This window comes from Lingula anatina, chromosome 3 (assembly GCF_051362555.1).
Source record: "Lingula anatina isolate TDL-2025a chromosome 3, LinAna3.0, whole genome shotgun sequence".
Classification (NCBI taxonomy): domain Eukaryota; kingdom Metazoa; phylum Brachiopoda; class Lingulata; order Lingulida; family Lingulidae; genus Lingula; species Lingula anatina.
In genome coordinates, this window is record NC_141769.1 from 8,911,066 (window position 1) to 8,923,640 (window position 12,575).

General features: G+C 35.7%; 1 protein-coding gene across 2 annotated transcripts; it reads left to right on the plus strand.

Annotated features, from left to right (window-relative positions):
* Positions 1–914: 914 nt before the first annotated feature.
* On the plus strand, positions 915–11,420 carry LOC106155734 (uncharacterized). Of its 2 annotated transcripts, XM_013530705.2 has the most exons (14): positions 915–1,136; positions 2,861–3,302; positions 4,262–4,461; positions 4,800–4,907; positions 5,186–5,279; positions 5,596–5,645; positions 5,944–6,025; positions 6,419–6,504; positions 7,079–7,273; positions 7,884–7,982; positions 8,200–8,463; positions 8,792–8,877; positions 9,612–9,757; positions 11,109–11,251. In XM_013530705.2, the coding sequence occupies exons 1-13, from the start codon at positions 1,101–1,103 to the stop codon at positions 9,745–9,747; spliced, it is 1,878 nt and encodes a 625-aa protein (XP_013386159.2). In that variant the 5' UTR covers positions 915–1,100; the 3' UTR covers positions 9,748–9,757; positions 11,109–11,251. The 2 variants fall into 2 exon arrangements, with proteins under 2 accessions (XP_013386159.2, XP_086865419.1); XM_087009293.1 differs by lacking the exon at positions 9,612–9,757 and having other exon boundaries at positions 11,109–11,420.
* The last annotated feature ends 1,155 nt before the right edge of the window (positions 11,421–12,575 follow it).

Here is a 12,575-nt window from a genome sequence, read left to right on the forward strand (position 1 = left end):
TATAGCCAAGGTGCAGATATGAGGTGCATATTAAATGTAATATACGTCAAGAAGACGACTTGGGACATATTAATTCATTAACATAGCATGAGACTAACTGGTACAAAATAACGATAACAATAATAGCAAAAACAAAAATGAAAACAACAAAAACAATAATTATGATGATAATAATAATAATAATAAATGACAAAAAATTTAGTGGATTTAGACTAAAATGTAAGGCTAAATTAAAGCCTAGATTACATTTGAAAAGCGATGCCTGCACGGTGCATGTACACTGCCCGTGATATACAATGTACCATTTTCGTACGGCGTCTGAGCGGAGGTAGACGGTGGCCGTGCGAAATCGCACGGAATCGTACGGATTTAAGGCCATGTAATGTAGACATACTCGGCGTAGCCCGTAGCTTCTTACGATTTAAAAAATACGTACGGACAATTTCACGGCGCCCGTGTAATGTAATCAAGGCTTAAATAAGCTGAAATGATACAGAGGAAGCGTTTTAAAGACGTGTTTAGACAAAAATTAGAAAACAACAAAATCCTAATTAAATTACACAATCAAACTGAAGAAAAGAAAACTGACACGGTAGAAAAATGCGAATAATATTACTTAATCAACCGAGATGTATCTCACACAAACTCGGCAATTCTAAAATATTTACACGGGAAATTTTAAAGGAGTTCATATTGTGCGGGCATTACAGATCAATATGAACAACAACCAAAGGCCAAAGCGATCTTTTCAATACCATATGCCGGAATGATTTCTATTTTCACAACGCCGATTCGATACCGTTGTTACGATTTTGAAAGGGGATATCCAATCGACATTCTCTCACTTTGTAATAACAGAACAAGTGATACAATAGACTCATTTATTATGAAGGGCCATTTTGTTGTACCTATAATTTGTGTAGAACTCAGTGATATGTATCGAACAGTATGATCAAGTTATGCTACATATTATATGTATGAAACACGTCGTGGTTATTAGATTGAGTTTATTAAGAATATTTTAACATGAAAAATGGAAGACCCGGTGGTTCCAGCTGATTATGTCGTAAGGGAGTTGCATCTTTATAATTCATAATACGATGGACACCAAAGGAACCACAAACACAAACAGAAAGGTGAGTACCTTAGCACCGGTCTTATTACCTTATGTCTTGTGTACAGGTCAACTAAAATCTTTTGTCTAACCACTTGTAGTCACTATCTATCTATTTTTCTACATTCATGTAACATTAAGCAATTCAAAGTGATTTTTAGTGCAGTTATCCATTTTTGAATCAGAGAAAATCCAGATTAATTAAATATTCGTCCTTATACACGAGACACAGGTGGTGTCACACTGGACTTCGATTAAATGTCCAAGTGATAATTCTTCTAGGAGACGAGACCGCTCACCTTAATTTAGTGAAAATATATTTCTTAAATTCAATACACAGGATTATTGTCCATACTTGACATTCTAGGAGAAACATAGGTTGATCAACGAAAAATAGTTATATATCTTGAAATGAAGGAGCCTACATTTTTTGGTAGTTTGATATTTACATATCAGCAATAACTACCTGCAGTGTACAAATAAACCGCTTTTGTCTCTGCTTCCGTCAGTTTTAGTAAACACTAAAAGATCACATAAAATGAACATGCTGTTTGCTATATGTGATTAAAATTATATGCTTTTTATTCAAAAAGTCAGCAAGGAGTGATTTTTCATCATGGTTAAAAATGACAACTGATTTGATGTCAAGGGTATTGGGCTTCATATTTTTTCATAATTTTATGCATTAAAATGCTTACAGGTACGTGTATTGGGGAACTTTCATATCGAGATAGCGCGATGTTGTGACTTATTATCAACATATAACTTGACTGTGAGAGATACAGAAGTTTTCAAGCGTACTAGCTGTAACAACATCTAAGCGAAATTCGGCTACAGTTATCATGATCCGTGACAACCATTTAGTGAATGAAAGACGCAAGTTGAAACTGAACGCAACGTTAAAAGTCTCCTAACTCGATCACAATACGTTTGATGAAGTATTTGACACCAACAACCAGCCCTGCGGCCTCCCCCTCCCCCCCCCCCCCCACACACACACACACGCACACACACACACAGTACAGTGTACTGTACTGCGTGACATTCACTGGAAAGTAAGCACTTGCTCTAACATTAAATGAAGGTGAACATTAGTCCAAAAGTTCTTGTACCTAGACTGCTATGAAAATACTGTCGACAAATTTTTGTCTATATTAGTATTGTAAAACAGGCGAACTGGTGCTTTACTTGAGTGTTACGTACTTTGTTTTTATAAACAATTCATACAATAATCCCAAGTTTACTCCGACAGGTGTGCGAGTATCAAAGCGTTTTCCAAGTCCTTACGTAACCCTTCGCTGCTTAACATATCGAAGCGTAGTCATAACATGCACTGTTTCTTTTACAAATAATCCAGCAGTCCTTGTATTTGGGCTGAAAATAGTTACATTTATTTCAAATACAGGTGTTTATCATTATCACGCTTTTCTTGTTTTATAGATTTTCTTTCTTTTTGAAGAGGTGCGAAATTGAACATAATTTTATACTGCACTCGTTCCCCTGCACTAAATAAATTATATTCTAAAGTTTTTGTGAAAACCCGTAATTCTAAATGTGTTTTCACTCCCTCCTCTCTCTCTCTCTCTCTCTTTCTCTCTCTCTCTCTCTCTCACACACACTCACACACACACACACTCTACGTCAACCTAAATAAAGATTTTTTTCACGACTGTGAATAGATGACCACCCTTCTTATAATCCATGCCACAAATAAAAATGAATAATAATCATCTATTTTTTCTCTAGAGCGGAGGGAGCCGCGACAAAAGCAGCAACAAAGTGACTACAGGCATTGCAAACGTTACCTCCGTGGGCGCTTCCATGTACGGGCCGACGGTGAGCCACAACGAAGGGACGCTCCCGCCGGTGGAAACACCGACGACGTGGAGTGAACCCGTGGTGGTGGAAAAACACAAGCAAGAACTCAAAGAGGGCTCTGGACGGAAGAGCCGTCAGGCGGCTTTCTATCTATCCAGAGTGACGCCCACAAGGACTCCAGCACAGTCTAGACCCCAGACTAGACACAGCATGAAGGAGCACCAAGATTTAATATCACAGTCTATAATTCTAGAGGCAAATGGACCAGGTTCAAAGGACAATAAGAAAGTATCCGACAATCCTAATTTAGATCTTTATGAAGCGATGTTTCGTCAGTTTACATTCACTGGATATGACATTATGCAAGACGGTAAGTTGCGCGCTGCGAATTTATTAGCATGATATCTTACACGTGAGAAAAATAAAAATTGCTAGTAATATTTTGAAAGTAATGTTCTTGAAAAGTAGCACCCAGAATATTACTTGGTAATTTATTAATCGCGGCAACACAAAACAAGCCAGCATAACGTGACGTAACACATGCTAGTACAGATGGAAAAGATCGCTTCTTTTGTGGAGTAAATTTACCTGAATTCATCGATTAACAGTAATGTGCAAATAAAGCTGGAATCAGTGTTCTGGTATCCAAAACTTCTTCTTATCGATCTCCAATCCGAAATACAGTCACTTATCGATTTGATCCCTGATGCATTCTAAACAGGCAGATTTTATATCGCATATTGGAATGACTGCCTGCGAGGAGGACTTTGTTGTGAAATGTATATCCAAATATTATTTTAACAATGATTACGACGGGAAGAAAGTAACTCATATATCCGTGCTGTAAGCTGTATAAGAAATACCCCTTATTTATTAATGATTGATTACGTACTGTGAGGGTCACTTCGCAAAAATACGAGTCAGTGGACAATTATTGATGTGAACATTGTTTTTGATTAAGTATGTTCGGCGAATACAAGATTCTACACAGGGGGTATTGATATTCTCTTACCTTAATTGCATAACTGCAAATAGAAATGTTTAACACCGATTAAAAAGGATGCGTTACAGCCAATTAAAGTTAAAATCGTATTGAGGCAGAAGTGGAGGCTTTATTATCTTATGAATGGGGTTTATTGATTAGGCTACAGAGATTTAATTATTTTTTCTTATAAACGAAAAGCAATAGATAAAGAAAAACATCATAAAAATTTACGACAATTTAAGTCAAATTAAAGAATCTTTGACGGATTTGTGTTTGCGTACAGTTTCTTCCCTTAAAAAACCTAAAACAACAAATAATTGTTGGAATTACTATTGTGATTACAGAGGCACCCAAAAAGCCTGTCAAACCGAAAAAGGACACCACAGAAATCGCTAAATATAGTGCAATATACGTGGACGCGTGCAAGAAGATGGGTCTCGTGCCAGTGACGTACTTGGCCGAAAGACTGGCAGAGAAAGAAGTAGAAATGAACAGCCATGGCCTAGGTCCACAGGGGGCAAAAGCTGTTGCCATATCATTAGTGGTGAGTACATGTACCAATACAGGATAAAAGATAAACTAGACATTGAACAAAGTGCGTGAAGAGGGATGAAAGATAGTTAAATGATTTTCAGGTATTTTAATTAATCTTACGAAAAGAAATTCAAAGGAAATAGTGAAAATATGTAAGAATTAAGAAACGAGCTGGAGAACAAGTGAAATCACGAATATGAGAATATTCTAAGGATAAAATATACTTCTGAAAATGTATTTGACAAAAGTACGTATAAAACAATTAACCGAACAGGATCTCTCATTCTTGTCAGCAGAAGGCACCTATTTTATCATTCGCGTGTCCTTATATATTTTTTCATTTACTAGCGGAACGACAAGGTACAGTACCTTAGTATAGAGGACAACTGGATAGGAATTGAGGGCGCTAGTTACATAGCAGAAATGTTGACGGAAAATTTCACTATAACAGAATTGGTAAGCTACAGCACATACAGTGAACATGACCTCATCTCTAATATTTGTTTATTTAAAAAATGACAGTCTCAGAATATATTATTTTTCAGTAAGATATAGGGTTTCCGAGGCACCGGTAAATATATATAACTGAAAATTCAATTTTAATAAACAAAAAATGTGTACATCAGATACGGAATTTTGATAGTAAAAGCTTTATTTCACAAAAAAAAAAAAAAAAAAAAAAAAATCACATCTACGATTATTTTCTGTTATTTAAATAAATATGCAATTTACAGAATCTTGCTGAGAACCGTATTGGATCTGAAGGTGCAATAGACATATTAAAGGTGCTACTAGAAAATACCAGCATAAAAATGCTAGATCTCTCAGGTTAGTCTGGCTACAGTGTATCTTGGTAATAGAAAGGAAATATTTGTGCTTATGTTTCAATCGTGGTTTACTGTAGAATTCACATTATGTGATTTGTTAATAAAATATATATCTAAGAAAAAGAACAACTGAAAGGTAAAAATGATGCTTTGAAAACTCCTTGGATTATTTTTTTTTCGTAAGTCCTGTTACCAAGTAACAAATCATTCCATCTCGTTAACATGCCTTTCAGTAAAATGTGCTGAAAAGTGCATACACGTATGACTAAATGATACATCTATTACGGTATTCGATAACAGTGGCCTTTTGTCTTTAGGAAATGACATTCATGACGATGCAATGGGAGACCTAGCCGAGGTGCTAATGGTAGGATAAGTCACTGATAATAACACGTATTGCTATACAATATAAAATCTAAAACATAAGCATCAAAATATATTAAGATTTACTAGTAAAATACATTTTAAATTAAGGACCATTTACTCGAGGACGCATGTTTGCAAATAATCGTGAGATGAATTATGATATAAAAAACTACTGACCCAATTACGATCAAAGCAATGGTACTAATTTCGGGTCTAATTCAACAAAAATCATTCTCCTATCGATCTGTGCAAGCAACGTAACAGACTCGTGTGAGATAACAGTTATTTTCTCTTTCTAGGAAAATATTTATCTCAGGGAACTTCGCCTCAGTCACAACCAGATTGGAGAGGACGGAGGACCAATTCTTGCCAGAGCTTTAAGTGAGGATGACCCCTTTGTCAAAATAGTCCTGTTGAAACAAAATCGTGTACCTTCCTAATAAATTGTGTCACATTTTTACACGTGGTTAAAACAGAAAATGAAAGCTTAAGGGATTCATTCAATGTCACTTGGGCATGCTGTTATGATCGTTGGGGATTACTGGATTAGAAGAATATTGTTGATCTTAATCGGATCTTTTTTCTCGTATCTTTTAAGACCCGCCCATGTCCATCAAAAGGTGTTCGCAAATTTTTACCGCCGCTCATTATTTTCATATAATTCACTCTGCCCGGTGATGATGCGTTGTTTTTTCATGCTTAAAATTGTCACTATTCCAAACATCTTACGATTCAGAAGAACATTGAAAGCACTTTAATTTTTTTTTTTTTCAGAGTCCAACGATTCATTAGAAGTGTTAGATATCAGCTGGAACCACCTTCGAGGGAAAGCTGTCACGGCTATCGCTGGATGCCTGCAGGTAAGTAGACACCTGTACCTGAACCTAATTAGTCCAATTCAAGGCAACACCCGTCTGGAGTATACTTACATTAAAGTTTGACCTTTCTTGCTCTAATTCGTCTAGAGCTTTTTATTTTGTTAAGTTAATCTCTCCATCTTGTCTTTAGTCTTTCTTGTTTTCTAGTCTATTGTTTTTTAGTCTACTCAGCCAATTTATTAAATTTATGAGACACACCGCTTATTTCATTAATTATAACTTTTTTTTCAAAATATGAACCGGATGTACGTTTTATGTTTCTAGTACTATGCATCTAGAACAAATACATGTGATTAAACTATTTTAATTCTACCTTACTCTATTTAAAATATCGGCTAAGTATTTATTTGAGGTTGTTAGTAAATGTATTTCACATGCATGCATTATTTTTGTAAATGCATTATCGTTTAAATCAATTCTCTTAGGTGCTTTGGTATTTTATTGCTTTTGTATTTCAATTAAAAGTACAACTGTTTTATTACAATTTTTTAATACAATAGTATTATTAATGTTGGCGTTATTATTATTATAATCATTATCATTATTATTATTATAGTATAATGTTGGCCTGCGTATGTTGGACATATCCTGGAATGGTTTCGCACTGGACGGGTGCCGGGTGTTAGGGAAAGCGTTAATCGCCAACAAGACGCTGCAGGATCTGGACATTTCAAGTAACAGACTCCATCCTCAGGCCATAGCAGAGCTGATGAAAGGAGTGAAGGACAACCAAGGCTTGGTTAAAATCAGTGTAAGTCATGGTTTTTAAGGTAAAGCAGGCGAATTGTGGTAGAGGGATTGTCCTTGAATGCGAACTATGACATTTTCGATACATATAGCCTACAGATAGGCCTATCAACTAGCCTTCACTTTACACCATTAGAATTGTATTCCAAAACAGAACAAAAGAACGAGACAAAACGAATTTATATTTTTGATTGTAAAACTTACTTTAGATCTACGTACTTATTAAAGTTGATTTAAGGCAACATGCTTTTAAATATGAATATTTGGCATAATCCACCAAATAACTTCCGTGGCATGGAACATCTTTGCTGAAACTTTTGCTCTAGTACCTGTTAAACAAGGCCCCAGAAATGAGACTTTCCGCTTTGATATTTTCAAATCTCAAATTTACTTGATTTACTACATCTACATGTAAGAGTGACTTAGAGTCGCGTTTTTTAAATAGGCCTATCATTTCAGATCTCTAAAACAGAGGCCTTGAAAAGGGCCTTGTGATAAGGTCGAAATTGTGATCTCTGTTTTAAAGTAAGATCCAATATTAGATATAACTTTTTCATCATCTTAGTAGGCCTATAACGTAACGCGGTGAATCAAAACATTCACTTTTATTTCAGATCTCCAGCAATCCTATAACGCCCAAACTTGCCCTTGCAATCCTCCAGTCTTTAGATAAGTGCAATCCGCTATCCGAGCTCTCAGAGGTGGACATGTGGGTGAGTGGAGAGATATTCTCCTCATGAAAATTATATATTACAGAAAAATGAGTGAATGAATGAATGAATGAATGAATGAGAGAAAGAGTGAATCATTGAATAAATGGACAAATTTTGTAGATTTGGCTGTGAAGAATATTAGAAAAGGTCACAATAAATGTAAAATGCTGCACTTTTAGAGTAAAAGAACTGTACGAATATCACCTTCTCGTTGCAGGACGTTGTCGTCACTCAGGAATTTGTGAATTTTCTCGAAGAGATGCAAAAAAAGCGCGAGCTGGTTGTAAAGTACGGTCCTATAATGGGCAAAAATGATCATCGACACTACACATCCGACGCCGCACTGGGCACGACGGACCCACTCGAAATCCTGTTCAACTTCATGACCCGAGAGGGAATGCGTGTCGTGGATCTCTTCAATAGGTTCGACACAGACGGCAGCAGTAGTGTAAGCAGGGCAGAGTTTAGGGACGGCCTCCTGGTATGAGAAGTGTTATGTTTAATTTATAACAGTAAGGTCACTTTACAGAGTTGATTATAGACGGCATGTTGTACAAGGCAATCGTTTGACTTAAAGTATTTTAACTCATCTTTTCTGTATTTAGAAAAAAAATAATAAATTTATTCATGTAGCAGTTATGAAGATCAAAAGTGATCTTTATCTTGCCTCAGCAAAGAATACTGTCTCGAGTATTGTGAACGTTATGCAGTGTTTTTAACTATTGCTTTAACGTGCCTCTAAAGCACGATAATAGCGTTTTGGAAAGTAAACATTTTCGTTGACATTCATGCTTTTCTTAAAATTTTAGGGTGTGAACGCCCCTCTGACTCGTGGGCAACTAGACGTGTTACTGGAACAATTAGACGAAGACGGAGATGGCGAAGTCGATCTCAGGTAATTATTCTACGAGACTGTTCGCACATTCTTTTCAAAGAAAACGTCGATATCTAGATGAATTTGACATGTCCGTTAAAGAGAAGATAACAAAAGTCAGGAAAAAAGTACATACGCAAGATTTCGGTCTCGGAGATTATCTGTCAAAAGAAAGGTTAATAGCGGACACTGCAGTTGACAGATTTTACGTCTGATGACAAAAAAAAAAAAAAAAAAAAAAAAGATTTAAAAACTTGCGGTAAGTCTAATTTAGATAAATATATCCTCACAGACAAAAAGTTCAGATTATCCCTCGATATCCAAACACAGAGAAATGCAAAAGTTAAGGTATGGCAATTGGTCTTTTTCACATTAAAATGTGACGCATGTCTTCACCATTGTAGCTCTAAACGCATTAAGTCAACTCGATTAATTATCATTATTTTTGTTTGTTTGCTTGTTTATCATTGTTTCCCTTGATGCATATCTCTCTGAAAAAATGCGGAAGATAGTCACTTACAACAGGAGGGTTGTATATCTGCCTCTGTACTCGACAGGTCGTCCTATTCCATACGTGTTTTGATTTAAATTACTTTTCACTTTTGCAGTTTGATTCTATTAATTCTTTTTAGTTTTGGTAACAAAATACATAATATTTCATTCATGTATCTATTTACTTATTTATTTTATGTTTTAATTTTCAGCTCGTTTTGTTCATTTCACCTTCATTTTTCCTTCTTTTGTTTACCCAATAGTGAACTTATGTCAGGTGCTTCACGCTTTAAAAGAAGACAGATGCGGAGGAGACTGAAACAGTTGAAACACACAAAGACCGCTATACGTAAAATTGAAAAGAACGATGAAGCAGTAAACGCTGAACTGCTGCTATAGTACAACGAAGGTTAATATAAATGTATGCATGTGTTGCACAGGCTGTGGCGGTTTTAATTGCACTGAGTGGTAAATTTCTCATTGCACTTGTTGCTAAAACATTGCACATATTATGTAGACTCTGGCAAATTACGCACTAACATTTGTCCTAGCGCAAATAAGCTGTATATACCTATAGAGTCTTTTATGAAACTCAAACACCCGCACGTCTTCTCGCACTTGTGTTCAATTTCAATTCATAGTGGTCCACCGAACAAGTAGTGTCCTTAGGCAAAAGTTTATATGTTTAAAAGTTTATATTTAAATGTTTATATGGCAAAAGATCTGGAAATTTCTCACTCAAATGTTTCGTTTGTATATTTGTCAGATTTAAATAGCGAGAATGAGGAAATGATACATCACTAGGAGGGTCATGATCTGATTTGCTTGGCACACCACATCACTGGTGAACCCTCCAGCCGCTTTCTCCATCATGCATGGCCTATCCATATCCAAATTGAATAGAGTGTAAAGGCCAATATAACGGAGTCCGCCCTCCGTTCGTTTTACAAATGTTAGGGTTAGCGTGACGTGGACGAAAATCTAGGAGTTTGCTCGCCTGTTGAAATAAATAAGAATCGCATCCTGTAACTGTTGTTGTTGTTGTTTACCAGGGAATTATATCGTCTACGTCCTATTTCCCGTTTTTACAAATATAGAGAATTACTTCGTACATGACAGGGGCGTGCGTCTCTTAACAGGAATGACGGGACTGACTTCCTGAAGCTGGACGCTGCGGTGGCAGGGGGTAGAGGGGGGGGGGGGGGCGAGGGGAGGTGGTACCAGTGCTATGTACTCCAAATGTGTTCATGACCCTCTTAGCAACAGATGAAATATCGGAGTTTATGTTTTTTAGATCCTTTTACCAAGTATAGCCAATTTTATGTTTTAAATGGCACAGGAAACCAGACACTCATAAAAAAGGTTGTCACACCAACAATATCATGTGTTTTTGTTAACGAATGATAACATGACAACTGTATATGGTTTTGAATAGTGATTTTTTTATATCTACTGAAATTTTCCATATCTAGCATGGCATACAGAAAAAAAGAAACAAAATATCGGTGTACATATAAATATCTTTTATCATTTATTCAAATTTAGAACATACACCTATTGAAATAATCGATAATAATTAAGCACTGGACAGAAACTTTAACAACGTCTTTCTTGCTATAAATAAGCCAGTGTCAAACTGGACTGAGCTGTGAAACAGGCCCCAGATGCTTTATACTAACTTTTCTCAGGAAATAGCGGTCATAAGTCCGTCGATAAATCATTTTATGGATTATCATATTGTTAATCTTATTTTATTGCAGGGAAATATTTAAACAAGTACGGGACATGAAGAGACGCCGCATTCAGGAAAGAGAGGAGGAAAAAATATTCCAACGGCGCGTTAAAAATGAACTTGATGAGTTTTCTGAATTTGACCCCAGATTGCAAAAGCTGGCAAATAGGGCAATACAGATGAAGAAAAGAAAGGAGTCGCTACAAAACAGTGATACTTATAAACCTCCGGAAAAGGAGAAACATTTCAGTAGCGTGCGGTCACGTGGGAAACCATCCAAAACTTTCACCAAACAGGACGAATCTACTCAAACTTAAAAAACTCGACACTCTTGATTCGATCTTCTGCTCAACTTTATACATAAAATGTTTCAAAGGAGACTATAATTTGTTCGTATCTTAAGAGTTCAACACGCGTTGGTGTTTCAGTAGTCAAGAAATACCATTTTCTCATGCGATGAGGTGAGGTATTGAACTCTACATGCACATTGATATTCTGGTTGATAAAGCAAGCCAAGGCTGTTCATAATTTTCGTGTAAGACTTGTCCTATTTCGAACGCAATGGAGCTTAAATTAAATAACTTAGTGCCCAGCGAACCAAACTATGAATAAATACGGTGATTTTTTAAAATTGTCTCTTGTTTAAAATAAGATTAATTAATAGTTTTTATTTAAACAGAGCATAATTGAAGGGTTGAACGTCACGCTATAAGGTAAAAACAGGTTTAGTCCCTTTAAAAACGAACCACTTTTTATAATAATGAAAAATTGGGTAAATAAATAAATAAATAAATAAATAAATAAATAAATAATATTGGTAAACCAATAAATGTATTGGTCCACCATAACTGTTATTAATATTCAGATCTATCATCTTGATGGGTTGACGTGACTTTTTCATCATTCACTTGTATTGTAATACAGAACATGCACGAATTTGAATTATAAAACAGCTAGCTAACACAGGTTGATAGTCAAACCCTCTTACCGGCGGAGTTAAATCAGGGTAAGTCAATAAATCAACTGATAACCGAACTTTCTATCACCTTGAGTACACCAATGTGTCATAAAAGTGTGTGGAGGGGGGGGGGGGGGGGGGGGGGGGCTCTGCATTTGGAAAGTTTTAGAAGTTATTTCAGGCTTAAATTTATATGTTTCCAAAATCTGGCACACTTTCATTTGTATACTCAAGGCTGGTCAGTCTACATTTGTATGACTTAAGACACCGAAGTGTAAACACAAATAGTTTAAAATCTCAATTTTCATTTTTTTCTGAAACACGATACTTTTTCGTCGTATCACCATACAGTAAGTACTTGAAGAATTTATTATTATTATTATTATTATTATTATTACTGATTAGCAAAAATAGTGTATTCACTAAGTTGCACTAAATATTTATAATACTAATTTTAAAAGCATCAGACAACATTTTTGGACACCAGACATCAAGTATTGCAACATAAGATAAATAGCTAAATAAACAGATTTAATA